Here is a 17,620-nt window from a genome sequence, read left to right as displayed (position 1 = left end):
TCGTGTCTGTAAGTTAAAGCAGCTTCTTAGCTCAGTGGAGTAAGATGTTACAGGCACTCCAGATGAGGTTAATGTTGGGTTGGCTAGTGTGCCCATTAGCATCAGCCTAGAAACGCCGGCTGTGGAGGACGGCTTTCGGACTGTGGTTAGTCGGAGAAAGCCATGTAGGGCTTGGTGCCCGGTTGTAGCACCCCGATCACACTGGCCACTGCGAACTGTGAATTGGTTCTCCCCCTTGAATTTGCCTGATGTGAATTCTCTGAGCCCACGAGTGACTTCCACTCCTGTCTCCAGGCCGAAATGCCGGACTTTAGTGATAGAGGATTCTATCACGCACAAAGTCAGGGCACAGACGCCGGCTGACGTTAAATGTATTCCTGGGGCCAGAGCTCCCGACATTGCATCCCACCTTAGAGTGCTGACACTGTAGAAGGGAAGACAGACTAAGGAACATGACATGAGATATAGTCATTATTCACATTTGCACCAATGATGTCAGGATGAAACACTCAGAGGTCACAAAAATGGACATAGAGAGGACTTGTGACCTTGCCAGATAGATGTGTTGTCATCGATTAATAGTCTCTGGTCCCCTCCCCTCCCGGGGTACTGATGAGGCGTTTAGCAGGCTGACATCATTCAATAGGTGGCTGCCGCAATTTTGAAGACAGCAAGGCTTTAGCTTTATTGATAACTGGCCTTCGTTCTTGGGCCGCCGTGGCTTGCTGCTGCCGGACGGCCTCCACCTTAATGGGGAAGGCGCCGCCATCTTGTCTGAGAACATAGATAGAGCTCTACAGGGAGGATAACATTAGGAATTTACAGCAGGCCACGGAGCAGGTGATTAGAGACCCTGCAAGGCTTATGACAAATGTGGGTGTGGAATCCATTAGCTTGGTGGGGAAATTAGTGCAGAAAATCCACTATGGTGATAGTGCAGTTTATCTGCCAGGAACGGAAATTCAACAAGTTGAGCCTGTGGCCTGCTTCCGTAGACATGTCCATAAAAATCATAGAGGGATATGCTTTGCAAACTTAATACCTAAAAATCATAGAGGGATATGCTTTGTAAAAGTAATTACTACATTACTACACTGGATGATGTTAAAACTGAGGATGGCCCGGTGATTGTTCCAACAATATCAAAGATTTCACGTCTGCTACCTACAACACGCGTGGAATGTCTCAAACCTAAACCAACTTCTAGGCATCTTATACAACCCCTGGCAAAAATTATGGAATCACCAGCCTCGGAGGATGTTCATTCAGTTGTTTAATTTTGTAGAAAAAAAGCAGATCACAGACATGACACAAAAGTAAAGTCATTTCAAATGGCAACTTTCTGGCTTTAAGAAACACTATAAGAAATCAGGAAAAAAAATTGTGGCAGTCAGTAACGGTTACTTTTTTAGACCAAGCAGAGGGAAAAAAATATGGAATCACTCAATTCTGAGGAAAAAAATTATGGAATCATGAAAAACAAAAGAACGCTCCAACACATCACTAGTATTTTGTTGCACCACCTCTGCTTTTATAACAGCTTGCAGTCTCTGAGGCATGGACTTAATGAGTGACAAACAGTACTCTTCAATCTGCCTCCAATTTTCTCTGATTGCTGTTGCCAGATCAGCTTTGAAGGTTGGAGCCTTGTCATGGACCATTTTCTTCAACTTACACCAAAGATTTTCAATTGGATTAAGATCCGGACTATTTGCAGGCCATGACATTGACCCTATGTGTCTTTTTGCAAGGAATGTTTTCACAGTTTTTGCTCTATGGCAAGATGCATTATCATCTTGAAAAATGATTTCATCATCCCAAACATCCTTTCAATTGATGGGATAAGAAAAGTGTCCAAAATATCAACGTAAACTTGTGCATTTATTGATGATGTAATGACAGCCATCTCCCCAGTGCCTTTACCTGACATGCAGCCCTATATCATCAATGTCTGTGGAAATTTACATGTTCTCTTCAGGCAGTCATCTTTATAAATCTTATTAGAACGGCACCAAACAAAAGTTCCAGCATCATCACCTTGCCCAATGCAGATTTGAGATTCATCACTGAATATGACTTTCATCCAGTCATCTACAGTCCATGATTGCTTTTCCTTAGCCCATTGTAACCTTGTTTTTTTTGTTTAGGTGTTAATGATGGCTTTCGTTTAGCTTTTCTGTATGTAAATCCCATTTCCTTTAGGCGGTTTCTTACACTTCGGTCACAGACGTTGACTCCAGTTTCCTCCCATTCGTTCCTCATTTGTTTTGTTGTGCATTTTCGATTTTTGAGACATATTGCTTTAAGTTTTATGTCTTGATGCTTTGATGTCTTCCTTGGTCTACCAGTATGTTTGCCTTTAACAACCTTCCCATGTTTGTATTTGGTCCAGAGTTTAGACACAGCTGACTGTGAACACCCAACATCTTTTGCAACATTGCGTGATGATTTACCCTCTTTTAAGAGTTTGATAATCCTCTCCTTTGTTTCAATTGACATCTTTCGTGTTGGAGCCATGATTCATGTCAGTCCACTTGGTGCAACAGCTCTCCAAGGTGTGATCACTCCTTTTTAGATGCAGACTAACGAGCAGATCTGATTTGATGCAGGTGTTAGTTTTGGGGATGAAAATTTACAGGGTGATTCCATAATTTATTCCCTCTGCTTGGTCTAAAAAAGTAACCGTTACTGACTGCCACAATTATTTTTCCTGATTTCTTATAGTGTTTCTTAAAGCCAGAAAGTTGCCATTTGAAATGACTTTAGTTTTGTGTCATGTCTGTGATCTGCTTTTTTACTACAAAATTAAACAACTGAATGAACATCCTCCGAGGCCGGTGATTCCATAATTATTTCCAGGGGTTGTATATGCTACTCTGGAACCACCCCTAAATCCAAACAGTTCAACTGTCAACACCACTGAGGTCTTTAGTCTGGGTCTCATTAACATAAGATCACTATCCTCAAAATCATTGTTGATTAATGATGTAATTATTGGTGTTCTATTTTCTGGTTTACTGCAGTCTATCATTAGGGCTCTCCAATTCGTTCAAAATGCTGCAGCCAGACTTTTGACACAAAGCAGCAAGTTTGACCACATTACACACATTTTGGCATCCCTTCACTGGCTTCCAGTCCAGTGAGATCAGATTTTAAGGTTCTGCTACTAGTCTATAAAACTGTTCACGGATTGGCACCTCCCTACTTAGCTGACCTAAATAAACCCTACGTATCGGCCCGGGCTTTACGTTCTCTGGGTGTAGGACTACTTTGTGTCCCTAGGGTGAATACGAAGTCTGCAGGTCATAGAGCTTTCTCTTACCGTGCCCCTGTTCTGTGGAATGATCTCCCTGCATCAGTAAAACAGATTCTGTGGAGACGTTCAAGTCCAGACTTAAGATGCACTTATTTTCCTTTTCGTATGGCTAGAATACTGGCACAGTATAGTTTTACACTTTTTGCTCTTTTATTTCATTTTATTAGGAAACGGAGCATGCCGCGGCCTCAACTTTATCTAAATTCCGGGTCTTTCAGTGAAGCTTAGGGCTAGTGGCCGGCGATCACCTTAGTATTCCTGTTTTTCTTGTTGTTTAATACTGGCAAATTATACTGTATTTTTGTCTTTCTGATGCCTGATTCTGTTTTTTCCTCCCTGTTTAAGGTGCAGCTCCATCCAGAGATGGGTGTGCTATTTGTGCTGGAGACCCTCCTGTCCTGTGCACCAACTGCATTTCCTGTATATTTGTTTAGTGAATTGTTCTGTAATTTATGTCTTGAGGTTTCTTCCTCAGAGGGAGTTTTTCCTTACCACTGTTGCTCTGGGGGTTGGTAAGGTTAGACCTTACCTGTGTGAAGCGCTTTGAGGCAACTCTGTTGTGATTTGGCGCTATATAAATGAAAATAAATGGAAAAAATTGAAATTGTAGCATGGCCCAAGCAGAAGGTCACCCATTTGAGACTGGTCTGCTTGAGGTTTCTTCCTCAGAGGGAGTTTTTCCTTACCACTGCTGCTCTGGGGGTTAGCAAGGTTAGACCTTACTTGTGTGAAGCACCTTGAGGCAACTCTGTTGTGATTTGGTGCTATATAAACTCCAGTACACAAGTATTTGCACTGACAGTTTTCATAATTTTTCATCTGTGCACCACCACAATGGAGTTAATATAAAACAATCAAGATGTGCTTATACCATCAGTTTTAATTCAAGGGGCTTAAACAAATATTCAGAAATGACAACCATTTTTGCAGTATATGCAGTCTTCCAGTGTTCAGAGGCTACAGGTAAACAAACTAAACATGGTAAAATGCAAAAAGTGGAAATATTACGAGACGTCATGAACAGCAATTCATCAAAAAACAAGTAAACGTGTTCCATCTCTACTAGCCTTTGTCAAAGGGTGATGCACTGACCACTGGTGGTCCATAAATGTCCCCCAGTGATCCGTGACTATACTGGTAACATACAGTGGGGAAAATAAGTATTTGAGCCCCTGTCAGTTTTGCAGGTTTTCCCACTTACAAAGAATGGAGCACCTGTGATTTTTATCGTAGGTACACTTCAACTGTGAGAGGCAGAATCTAAAAAAAAAAACAAAAAAAATCCAGAAAGTCACATTGTACGATTTTTAAATAATTAATTTGCATTTTATTGCCTAAAATAAGTATTTGACCCCCTATCAACCAGCAAGAATTCTGGCTCTCACAGACCTGTTAATTTTTCTTTAAGAAGCCTTCTTATTCTGCACTCTTTACCTATATTAACTGCACCTGTTTGAATTTGTTACCTGTATAAAAGACACCTGTTCACACACTCAATCAATCACACTCCAACCTGTCCACCACAGCCAAGACCAAAGAGCTGTCTAAGGACACCAAGGACAAAACTGTAGACCTGCACAAGGTTGGGATGGACTACAGGACAACAGGCAAGCAGCTTGGTAGAAGACAACAACTGTTATGATTATTAGAAAGTGGAAGAAACACAAGATGACTGTCAATCTCCCTCAGTCTGGGATTCCATGCAAGATCTCACTTTGTGGGGTAAAGATGATTCTGAGAAAGCTCAGAACTACACAGGAGGACCTGGTCAATGACCTAAAGAGAGCTGGGACCACAGTCACAAAGATTACATTAGTAACACATGATGCTGTCATGGTTTAAAACCTGCAGGGCAGCAAGGTCCCCCTGCTCAAGCCAGCACATGTCCAGGCCCGTCTGAAGTTCACCAGTGACCATTTGGATGATCCAGAGGAGGCATGGGAGAAGGCCATGTGGTCAGATGAGACCAAAATAGAGTTTTTGGAATAAACTCCACTTACCATGTTTAGGGGATGAGAACAACCTCAACAAAACCATCCCAACCGTGAAGCATGGGGGTGGAAACGTCATACTCTGGGGTTGTTCTTCTGCACAGGGGACAGGACGACTGCACCGTATTGAAGGGAGGATGGATGGGGTCATGTATTGCGAGATTTTGGCAAACAACCTCCTTCCCTCAGTAAGAGCGTTGAAGATGGGTCATGGCTGGGTCTTCAGCATGACAATGACCCCAAACACACAGCCAGGGCAACTAAGGAGGGGCTCCGTAAGAAGCATTTCAAGGTCCTGGAGTGGCCTGGCCAGTCTCCAGACCTGAACTCAATAGACAATCTTTGGAGGGAGCTGAAACTCCAAACCTGAAAGATCAGGAGAAGATCTGTATGGAGGAGTGGACCAAAATCCCTGCTGCAGTGTGTGCAAACCTGGTCAAGAACTACAGGAAACGTCTGACCTGTGTAATGGCAGACAAATGTTTCTGTACCAGTTGTTAAGCTCTGTTTTTCTAGGGGGTCAAATACTTATTTTATGCAATAAAATGCTAATTATTTAAAAATCATACAATGTGATTTACTGGATATTTTTTTTTTAGATTCTGTCTCTCACAGTTGAAGTGTACCTACGATAAAAATTACAGTCCTCTCCATTCTTTGTATGTGGGAAAACCTGCAAAACTGACAGGGGGTCAAATACTTATTTTCCCCACTGTATCACATTTTAACTTATATTCTTATTGGTTCTCAAACTGTTTAAAAAGACTCCAATGTATAATTGATAGTAGCATATATGCATTATTTCAATTTTTAACAACTCGGATGTAAATTATTGTTTTTGAATATTAGGGAAGCTAGGTGGTCCACGACATTATTTGTTTTGGGTAAGTGGTCCTTTGTTCTTTAGAGGTTTGAGAAACACTGATCTATACAAAACTAAATGCAGAATTTATTTTTAAATTAACCTTTCAGATGCACCTTTGATATTGCTGAAGCTATTAGGAAAATTAAAGTTGAGGAGGTAACAAAATTGCTTTAGCAATCAGTACAAATCTAAGTACTAGGGTACTTCTTGTGAACAAAAACATGAGTATGCTAGTAGCATTTGATCAGTGGTGGTAACATTGTCCTTTGAAGAAGAGTTGGAGGCAAGTGTAGGGCGGTGGTTTACATGAGGCTGGAGGAATAAAACTAAATGTCAAAGGGTTGGGTGGGCGTGTATGCGTGAACAGTATAGCGTGGATACCAGACCCGGGCTTTGCGAGCTGGGCTGGGTTCGGACAAATATTTTGGAATGATCGTCTGGTTTGGACGGGGATCGGGCTTGGTCATGTCAGCACAAAGACACGGAATGTACATAACTCTTCTGAAACACTGTCATAGCCCTGCCTCTCTAACCTCAACTGCTCATAATGAATGATGTGTTCTTAACTGTGTAATTTAAACACACTTTTTTTGTCTTGGTGGACCATTAATGGGATTTATTTTCATCCTGAGCAGAAAGCTGAACGGAAGACGGATGGCTGTGGTGAACGCTGATCGCAAAGAGTGCCGTGAGGCTGATAAAATAATTGCAGAAAAGATTTTCAGCTTTTAAAATAAGTTATTTTTCTTCTTCTTGGTGGCAGGACAAAGCAGCCGCTTCCTCCGTTCTCAGGCTGAGAAATGCACCCAGAGCACCGTATTATAACACAGAGGGACTACTTTAAAAATGCTGCCTTTATTCACAAGCAATCTTCCAAAACATGTTCTCTTATTTTGTCAGGATGCGATGATGAAGCCGGTCAGATTAAAAGACTTTATATTTACTCTGTGTGCTGGTCTGATCTGCTGCACATGATGCAAACGCTCACATAAAAATACAGGAAGGGATTTGTTTAAGATGAAAATAACAGATATTAACAGTGTTGGCTTCGGACAGAAACACTCAAATGGGTGTTTACAAAAAATCATTGTGCGCCATGATACTGTTATGTCCTGGAACAAGCCATTCAATCTCAGGTTGTTGGCTTGTTATGTGTTCCGAGTGTAAAGAAAGAGTCGTCAGGCTGTACAGTCTTTACTTATCATGTACCAGTGTTATGACATAGTTTACCTGAAATACAATGGTCACATTCAGCTGAAAAACCCACCTTTTTTCCCTACCAGTTTTAATTAGTAGATGGTTTTATTTAACTCACTGTGATCGTATCTGATTAGGATGTTGATTTTTGTCTTATTCATGTCCGTGGCTGTTTCTTTTGAATTTTATATCATTTTATTTTCCAATATTTGTGTTTTAATATTTTTAATTGTAAAGTACTTTCAGAATTATTAATTTTGCAGATGGCACTGTAAGTGTGGCTTGAATCCCTACACACTACTTGCCAAAGTGTAACACTTTGAAATCTTGGTGATATACAAAGGTATAAAGTTACACCATAAACCCACAGAAATTATTATTCTTAACATTCTTCAGTACTTACATCGTGGATTAGTTCTCCTTCAAGGAAGCGAACAGGCTTCAGAGCAAGCAGATGGTCAAACAAGAAGGTGTTGGGGTCTTTGAGAGCACGGACAATACAACTACAGGGAACAAGTGCAGAAGGATGAAAGGGTGGAAAGAAAAATAAAAATAAAAACTCTAAATAAAATAACTGGCACACAGTTTCTCCAAATTCCTCAAAGTACCTGTGGGCATCAACACGTGCTTGTGAAGCATTGTCTTCGGTATAACTTCCCAGAAGCTCAACCATGACTTTAGCTGCAGCCTCACTGTGAAAAATGAGATACTGTTGAGCATATTTTTTGTTTAGCAGCATCTGACCCTGGCAGAGTTGCTTGTCGAGTTTTCCAGAGCAGCATCTTGGCACATATCATTTGTGTCATCACAAAAACTCAGACTGTGCATTTAATTTTCACAAGCTCGTCTGGACTCTGAGCCCAGCCAACCACCATGTGCTCAGTTAACCACCGTGCGCTCGGCTGCTGACGGCACAGTGCAGGCTCAATGCAATTTGGAGTCCAATTTTCACACATAGCGTGCATAGAATGACCCTGAAGTATGAATTCTTGTGAATGCAGTGTCCGCCATGTTCGCTCAAAGTTACATTGAGTTGTGCTGCGCCTAGCCTAACACACACACACACACACGCTGGTCATATACAATATCATGACATGAAAAAGTTGATTTATTTCAGTAATTCCATTCAAAAAGTGAAACTTGTATATCATATTCATTCATTCCACACAGACTGATATATTTCAAGTGTTTCTTTTAATTTTGATGATTATAACTGACAACTAATAAAAACCCCAAATTCAGTATCTCAGAAAATTAGAATATCGTGAAAAGGTTCAATACTGAAGACACCTGGTGACACACTAATCAGCTAATTAACTCCAAACACCTACAAAGGCCTTTAATTGGTCTCTCAGTCTAGTTCTGTAGGCTACACAATCATGGGGGAAGACTGCTGACTTGATGTCTTGCCTGGGCTAAAGACAAAAAGGACTGGACTGCTGCTGAGTGGTCCAAAGTTATGTTCTCTGATGAAAGTAAATTTTGCATTTCCTTTGGAAATCAAGGTCCCAGAGTCTGGAGGAAGAGAGGAGGCACAGAATCCATGTTGCTTGAGGTCCAGTGTAAAGTTTTCACAGTCAGTGATGTTTGGAGTGTCATGTCATCTGCTGGTGTTGGTCCACTGTGTTTTCTGAGGTCCAAGGTCAACGCAGCCGTCTACCAGGAAGCTGTAAAGCACTTCATGCTTCCTGCTGCTGATCAACTTTATGGAGATGCAGATTTCATTTTCCAACAGGACTTGGCACCTGCACACAGTGCCAAAGCTACCAGCACCTGCTTGAAGGACCATGGTATCCCTGTTCATAATTGGCCAGCAAATTGGCCTGACCTTAACTCTGTAGAAAATCTATGGGGTATTGTGAAGAGGAAGATGCGACACACCAGACCCAACAATGCAGAAGAGCCGAAGGCCACTATCAGAGCAACCTGGGCTCTGATACCACCTGAGCAGTGCCACAGACTGATCGACTCCATGCCATACCACATTGTAATTCAGGCAAAAGGAGCCCCAACTACGTATTGAGTGCTGTACATGCTCATACTTTTCATGTTCATACTTTTCAGTTGGCCAACATTTCTAAAAATCTTTTTATATTGGTCTTAAGACAGATACCCTCTCTACTTTTAAGATTAGGCTTAAAACTTTCCTTTTCGCTAAGGCTTATAGTTAGGGCTGGATCAGGTGACCCTGGACCATCCCTTGGTTATGTTGCTTTAGACGTAGACTGTGGGGGGGTTCCCATGATGCACTGTTTCTTTCTCTTTTTGCTCCGTATGCATCACTCTGCATTTAATCATTAGTGATCGATCTCTGCCCCCCTTCTCGGCATGTCTTTTTCCTGGTTCTTTCCCTCAGCCCCAACCAGTCTCAGCAGAAGACTGCCCCTCCCTGAGCCTGGTTCTGCTGGAGGTTTCTTCCTGTTAAAAGGGAGTTTTTCCTTCCCACTGTGGCCAAGTGCTTGCTCATAGGGGGTCGTTTTGACCGTTGGGGTTTTTTCATAATTATTGTATGGCCTTGCCTTACAATATGGAGCGCCTTGGGGCAACTGTTTGTTGTGATTTGGCGCTATATAAGAAAAAAGTTGATTGATTGATTGAAGTACAACCCCAATTCCAATGAAGTTGGGACATTGTGTAAAATGTAAATTAAAAACAGAATACAATGATTTGCAAATCCTCTTCAATCTATATTCAATTGAATACACCACAAAGACAAGATATTTAGTGTTCAAACTGATAAACTTTATTGTTTTGTGCAAATATTTGCTCAATTTGAAATGGCTGCCTGCAACACGTTTCAAAAAAGCTGGGACACTGGTATGTTTACCACTGTGTTACATCACCTTTACTTCTAACAACACTCAATCAGTGTTTGGGAACTGAGGACACCAATTGTCAGTGTCATGATTGGACACTGAGGATTGGGTGTAAAAGGAGCATCCCCAAAAGGTTCAGCCGTTCACAAGCAAAGATGGGGCGAGGATCACCACTTTGTGAACAACTGCATGAAAAAACAGTCCAATAGTGTAAGAACAATGTTTCTCAATGTTCAATTGCAAGGAATTGAGGGATTCCATCATCTACAGTCCATAATCAGAAAATTCAGAGAATCTGGAGAACTTTCTACACATAAGCGGCAATGCCGAAAACCAACACTGAATGCCTGTGACCTTCGATCCCTCAGGCAGCACTGCATTAAAAACCGACATCACTGTGTAAAGGATCTTACCGCGTGGGCTCAGGAACACTTCAGGAAACCATTGCCAGTTAACACAGTTCATCGCTACATCTACAAGTGCAAGTTAAAACTCTACCATGCAAAGCGAAAGCCATACATCAACAACATCCAGAAACATCACTGCCTTCTTTGGGCTCAAGCTCATTTGAAATGGACAGACACAAAGTGGAAAAGTATGCTGTGGTCTGATGACTCCACATTTCAAATTGTTTATGGAAATCATGGACGTCGTGTCCTCTGAACAAAATAGGAAAAAGACCATCCAGATTTTTACCAGCGCAAAGTTCAAAAGCCAGCATCTGTCATGGTATGGGGGTGTGTTAGTGCCCATGGCATGGGCAACTTACACATCTGTGATGGCACCATCAATGATGAAAGGTACATCCAGGTTTTGGAGCAACACATGCTGCCATCCAAGCAACATCTTTTTCAGGGACGTCCCTGCTTATTTCAGCAACAATGTCAATCCACATTCTGCACGTGTTACAACAGCGTGGCTTCATAGTAAAAGAGTGCGGGTACTAGACTGGCCTGTCTGCAGTCCAGACCTGTCGCCCATTGAAAATGTGTGGCGCATTATGAAGTGCAAAATACGACAACGGAGACCCCGGACTGTTGAACCACTGAAGTCGTACATCAAGCAAGAATGGGAAAGAATTCCACCTACAAAGCTTCAACAATCAGTGTCCTCAGTTCCCAAATGCTTATTGAGTGTTGTTAGAAGGAAAGGTGATGTAACACAGTGGTAAACATACCACTGTCCCCGCTTTTTTGAAACATGTTGCAGGCATCCATTTTAAAATGAGCAAATATTTGCACAAAAACAAAAAAGTCTATCAGTTTGAACATTAAAGTAGACCTGCATTGAAATAAATGCAGTCAGATCTTTGGACCAAAAAATGACATATTTACACATAAGATCCTTCTGAATGTAGTAAAGTAAATCTGCAAGCCCAGATCTGTCATTCAATGGAGAAATCTTCATTTGAAAATGACAAATTTACAGCTAACTGTCCCTCTCATCATGGACGGTGCATTGCGCGCGGCAACTGTAATTTGTGGATTTACGTCAGTTTGCATCTGCACCTTTTTCTTGTCTTTATACGGAAGGATCTACTTTTTAAAACTTCATATTGTCTTGCGGTACGCTTGGTGAGTACACATTTCTTTTATTTGTGCTTGAAAATTATTTTTGTGGACTTTTTCATACGCCCGTTTGATTGAGTGGTGTCGCATTGAAAGTCTACTGTCTTTCACCTCCGGTGTACCGTCGCGGGCTACAGAGGTGAGACCTGCAAAGAATTCAAGTCATTAAAAATATATAAACCTCTCTCAGCAGCCACGGAGCTCTGCAGCTCCGATTACCGAGACGTGCGGCGCTGCAGATTTTGCAGCAAGAAGTCTGTCCTTGCAGCAACAGGTGTCACCGTGCGCACTGCATTAAAACAGCGAGCGTAGTCTCTGGACTTGTGCCAAGTTGGCTGCAACTCCATTCAGTAGACAGAGAGGTGGTTGCACAGCAGACACGGGGGTGTGAGTGCCGCGGCAGCATTTAACGAGTGCATGCACTTGGTAAGCGTATCGGGGGCAGTGAGAGCGAGGCGTCGGGGAATAATGTCGCCCGCTGTCGATGCCGCCCGCTGTCAATGCCGCCCGCTGTCAATGCCGCCCGCTGATCTGATCCCCGGATCTGAATCTCTCATTCATTGCAGCTTACTTTTGGATGTTGAAACCAGGATGTGTATAACAGTAACATTACTAAGAGATAAAATCAATTTCAATGCGGGATCGGACTGAAGGCGGGAACGTGTCGTCTTGTCACCGACGTCATGGAAATGATCCGGATGTACAAACTGTTTTCACAGAGGGCTAAATGTTAGCTGCAAATTTGTCATTTTTAAACTAATATTTCTCCGCTGAATTACAAATTTGGGCTTACAGATTTACTTTACTGCATTCACAAGGGTCTTATAAATACATATCAGCTATTTCTTTTCTGAAATCTGACCACATTTGTTTCAATGCAGGTCTCCTTTAAATATCTTGTCTTTGTGTTGTATTCAATTGAATATAGGTTGAAGAGGATTCACAAATCATTGCATTCTGATTTTATTTACATTTTACACAACATCCCAACTTCATTGGAATAGGGCTTGTAATATTCTAATTTTCGGAAATACTGAATTTGGGATTTTCATTAGTTGTCAGTTATAATCATCAAAATCAAAAGAAATAAACATTTGAAATATATCAGTCTGTGTGTAATAAATGAATATAATATAGACGTTCCACTTTTTGAATGGAATTACTGAAATAAATCAACTTTTTCATGATATTCTATATTATATATATATATATATATTCGTACAGTTATCTGGCTGCAGTAATGACACGTGTAACTTAGGTTTGATGTACTTGAGCATCATCCAATAGGCAGATGTGTCTTAAAACGTGTCTTGGTTTTATGGGTATAATCACATTTACCTTTTTTTGCAGTCAACCAGTGCTTCATATACCAGCCTCAGGAGTGTGTGCTTCTTCTCTGTGTTCAAGTTCCAATCGATAATCCACTTGCGCACCTGACCAGTAACACAAATGTGAACATTGATTCCAACTTTTTCTTCCATTTTTATTGTCTCTGCAGTTTAAGACAGAGACTGTATAAGGAGCAATGAGAAGTGTTTGTAGTCTCTGCTGTCAGTTACACACAATGAGTGGATTTACCTGGTCAAGGTCAGTTGGAATGAAGGAGATAGCATTACAGGTAGCTGCTACCTTGATGAGGCTACAGAAGACTGTGTACCTCACTGGTGTGTTCTCATCCATGCCGTGAAACAGGTTACTCAGCCTGTGACAAGAAAATATGAAAAAGACGAGAGTTCTCTTTGCAGTTGAAGGTTCTCTGGATGATCCTGCCTCTTATTAACGTTAACTCCAATAACACACCAGTTTAAAGAGTCAAACTGCCTATTTACAATCCACGAATCTGGAATCTGTTGATTACTTTTATTCTTGGAAGACTAGCATGGTATCTGGGAAATTTCTGATTGCTTGGTGGCTGACAGTACTGTTGCTAGGCAATCCCCCATCCCACTCTCCTTTGATATACACTGATGTCCATATGACTTAGGGCACTGCCTCATTCCACTCTCCTTAATTGGTAAAAGGGTGCTATGATTTAACTGACTTTCATTAAAGCCATCAACACAATCAAAGATGGAACTGATCTTGAATGATCAATTCAGGTGAACCCCTGTTAACAAGCATATGCGTAACTTTTGTTTCTGCTTTACTCAGGGTTGATTTGTGGACCCTGACTGTATGAAGCCAACTGTACGTTTTTGGTCGACCTCATTAACTCACTGTTTCAGATAACTCGCAGTTCAATTTTGTGGACCACAACTTGCACGAGTTAATGAGGTTCACCTGTACTTTTATTAAGTGAACAGTAGGAGCTAATGTTCACAAAGTTTGCACATTGCGGACAGGAAAGAAGGCAGTGTGACTGTGTGTGAGGCGTTTCTGCGGTTACTGTGACTAAGCTACAGATAAGTCATGGGTGGGCATACCAGTATAGATGCACATGTGTCATAAGTAAGATGAGATGCACTGCTGCAAAAACATCCAGAGAAAAGTAACAGGACTCACAGCTGCATCCTCAGGGAGGGTCTCTCTCCTTCACGGAACTTCACCAGTTTCTCACACAGACTTTCAATAAGAGCTTCCTGTTTGTCTGTCTCCAGGATCAACAGAAGAGATACGATGCTGTTCATCACACTCTCCACATCTTCAGACATACACAGAAAGAGGGTCATGGGTGAAGATAAACGCTGAGTACAAACAGTGGTACTGTCACATTCAGCTATAATGATTCTTTAGAAATGTAGTCCCTTTTGGTTGTATCTATGTATTTGGAGCCAAGTGGCCTCTGTGTGCGTATATGTATGCGTGCGTGCATGTATGTGTATGGCTTCGATTACAGAGAAACTGGGGAGAGCTGAGATTTGCTGTTTGGTATGTTTATGCATTTTGGGTCAAGGATGAAAGCAGAGAAAATGTAAAGTTGCTACCGCTAATATTTGTGGAGAAACTTGGGATAATTTAGCTAACAACAGTAAACAATAGACTGATAATTAAATTCTGGACTCACATGTCATTCCAGCAGGGGGTGGTAAATCATCTATATATTAAAAGCCAATTGGCCTCCGTGTACTAGGCATGTGGAGATTAATCGATATGAATCAGTATCTAGATACAAACGTGTGTGATGCAAGTGTATCGATTCATTCAGTGTGCATCGATTCAATTGACAGGTGAAATCGTGATCGCATCGCTCGCTGAGTGCTTACATCGATTTTTTTCCAAGGCATATTGAATGCACCAAATGCTTCGCGTTTGGTTTTGAACATGGACGGAACCTTGAAAGCACATTTCTACCACAACAAACAGGGAGGTCCGAGAGCGGTTGGTGATTTCTGACACACCTAAAACATTTAAATAAGCGTTTGGAGATACTTTGGCTGTTTTACCAAAGACAGGAAACTTCACAAGACACAGGTCGCTAGTTAAGAATCCTGTGCTGCTTAAACCATACAGCCTCTGCTGTTCTACTTGGATATTCCTCAGATTGTAAACCTTCAGCAAAACTCTGGTGAGAAAAGTATCTGAAATTACTTTTGCCAAGGCGGTACTGTCAATGACTGACTCACTTTAAGTCATTCATTGAGAGTGATGTTTACTATTTAAGTTCTGACGGTGTGATGAAGCAGGTTCCAAACATGGGAACTGATTCCGGTTCAATAATGTTGAATCTGGTAAATTTGCTGCTTATAAGAAGTAAAACAAATCCTCTGCCTCTATCAGAATCAGAAGAAGAATACCATAGTACCATACTGAATTGCAGCTTCTTATTTTCTATTTAAATTTTTGGTATAATTTCTTTGCATCATGTTGAATTGCATCATATCACATTGTGAGGAATTGAATTGCCATCAAATACACATCAAATCGCATCGGGGATAGGGGTGAATCATACTGCATCGTCAGTATCGCCATGTATTGCTATATGTATGCTGGTTGTGTATCGAGATGTGTATTCAATCATTTTCAATGATGAGATTAACATGCCTACATATATGCGTGCGTGTAACTTCGATCACAGAGAAACCTGGAAGAGCGGACATTTGCTGTTTGGTATGCTTATGTACACTGAACAAAAATATAAATGCAACACTTGTTTTTGCTCCCATTTTTCATGAGCTGAACTCAAGATCTAAAACATTTTTCTATTAAACAAAAGACCTATTTCTCTCAAATATTGTTCACAAATCTGCCTAAATGTGTTAGTGAGCACTTCTCCTTTGCCGAGATAATCAATCCCACCTCACAGGTGTGGCATATCAAGATGCTGATTAGAAAGCATAATTATTGCACAGGTGTGCCTTAGGCTGGCCACAATAAAAGGCCACTCTGTGTGTGTGTGTGTGTGTGTGTGTATATATATATATATATATATATATATATACATACGCATGCTGTTCCTTCAGCGATACAGGTATAAAAACACTCATGCTGCTCAAAACCATGACTGTGGAAATTAGTGTTGTGCTAAGTCAGAGGTACCAAAGACTGCTCCTGGAGGGTCCCTGTCCTGCATGTTTTCATATCTATCTGTTTATTTAATGCTGGTGTTTCTTAACTTTTGTTTGGCTGAGCACACCTGGGATAATTAGCTTTGGGTGGAGTGGGGAGAGTTAGAAAACACACAGCATAGGTGCCCTCCACAAGAATGTCTTAGATAATCCTGGTTTGAAAGTGGGTCATTCCATGTCAATTCAACGAATATTTGAGAGGCCTCACGCACTTTGCCTCAGATTTTCTTTAAATTTTAATCAAATATTCCCAGACTATTCAGAACAACCCCTCTGAAGTTTGAGGCCTGTAGACCAAGTAGTTTCTGAGATATGGCCAATTTAGTGTGCATGGGGTCTGCCGTTTTTTAGGCAAAAATTATGGCCGTCATTTCTGGAGCCTTGTTCAAGGTAGAATATCTCAGCAATAATGGACTTAGAGGCCTGAAATTTTCTGTGGCAGTTGTCATGAACACCCAGACTTGGACTATAGTCAAACAACAGACATTGACACTAAACTGTGAAGTTTATGTATGCTCAACCTATGGAAAAAATTACATTGACTATTGCGAGCATCCATGTTTGAGACACTGAAGCATACCATTGCACTCAAAGAAGCCCTTCCATTTCTTGGCTCCTTAATGCCAGCTACAGTAAGGAAAATAAGTATTTGAACACACTGCGATTTTGCAAGTTCTCCCACTTAGAAATCATGGAGGGGTCTGAAATTTTCATCTTAGGTGCATGTCCACTGTGAGAGACATAATCTAAAAAAAAAAAAAATCCGGAAATCACAATGTATGATTTTTTTTTTGCACACTAAATTGGCCACATCCCAGAAACTACTTGGCCTGCAGGCCTCAAACTTCAGATGTGTTGTTCTGAATAGTCTGGGAATATTTGATTAAAATTTGAAGAAAATCTGAGACAAAGTGCATGAGGCCCTCATTGAATTGACATGGAATGACCCAGGTGTCATGGATAAGACAATGCACCATATTTACAATGCATGCTGCACAACATGACTCGAAGTGACCTGTGAGAAACACATGGTCTTTGTCATTACCATAGATCTTGCTAGCATTACAACAGAGTAACGGCCCATTAAGCTGCTGCCCGAAAGAACTACACTGCAATTGAGCGGTTACATTGCGAGGGTGGGAAAATGATCATTTCTCTATGCTGATTGTGAACCCCGTTTCTGAATCGGAAGCAGCGGGTCCACAATTTATTCATCAACCTCCATCAAAGCCATTTAAAGATGTCAATTGTAATTCACCTTTCTGCTGATTAAAGTCATTAACCGGGACTCTTCACACTGGACAGTTTTATTCGTGCCTCATTAACGTGCCTCACAATCCATTACACTCCATTATGTGAAGT

At 41.2% G+C, this 17,620-nt stretch overlaps 1 protein-coding gene across 1 annotated transcript in view; it reads right to left on the bottom strand.

Moving 5' to 3' along the window:
* The window catches only part of eif3m (eukaryotic translation initiation factor 3, subunit M), a 42,864-nt gene that overhangs the window by 13,375 nt on the left and 11,869 nt on the right, over positions 1-17,620 (bottom strand). The window contains exons 3-7 of the mRNA XM_034188748.1: positions 14,256-14,394; positions 13,332-13,455; positions 13,092-13,186; positions 7,978-8,061; positions 7,773-7,872 (exon numbers count right to left, since the gene is read on the bottom strand). Coding sequence (XP_034044639.1) covers positions 7,773-7,872; positions 7,978-8,061; positions 13,092-13,186; positions 13,332-13,455; positions 14,256-14,394 — 542 coding nt within the window. The remainder of the gene's footprint in view (positions 1-7,772; positions 7,873-7,977; positions 8,062-13,091; positions 13,187-13,331; positions 13,456-14,255; positions 14,395-17,620) is intronic.

Source organism: Thalassophryne amazonica, chromosome 2 (assembly GCF_902500255.1).
Source record: "Thalassophryne amazonica chromosome 2, fThaAma1.1, whole genome shotgun sequence".
NCBI lineage: Eukaryota > Metazoa > Chordata > Actinopteri > Batrachoidiformes > Batrachoididae > Thalassophryne > Thalassophryne amazonica.
Note: the sequence above shows the minus strand (reverse complement) of the source record. Positions and strands in the feature narration are given on the sequence as shown.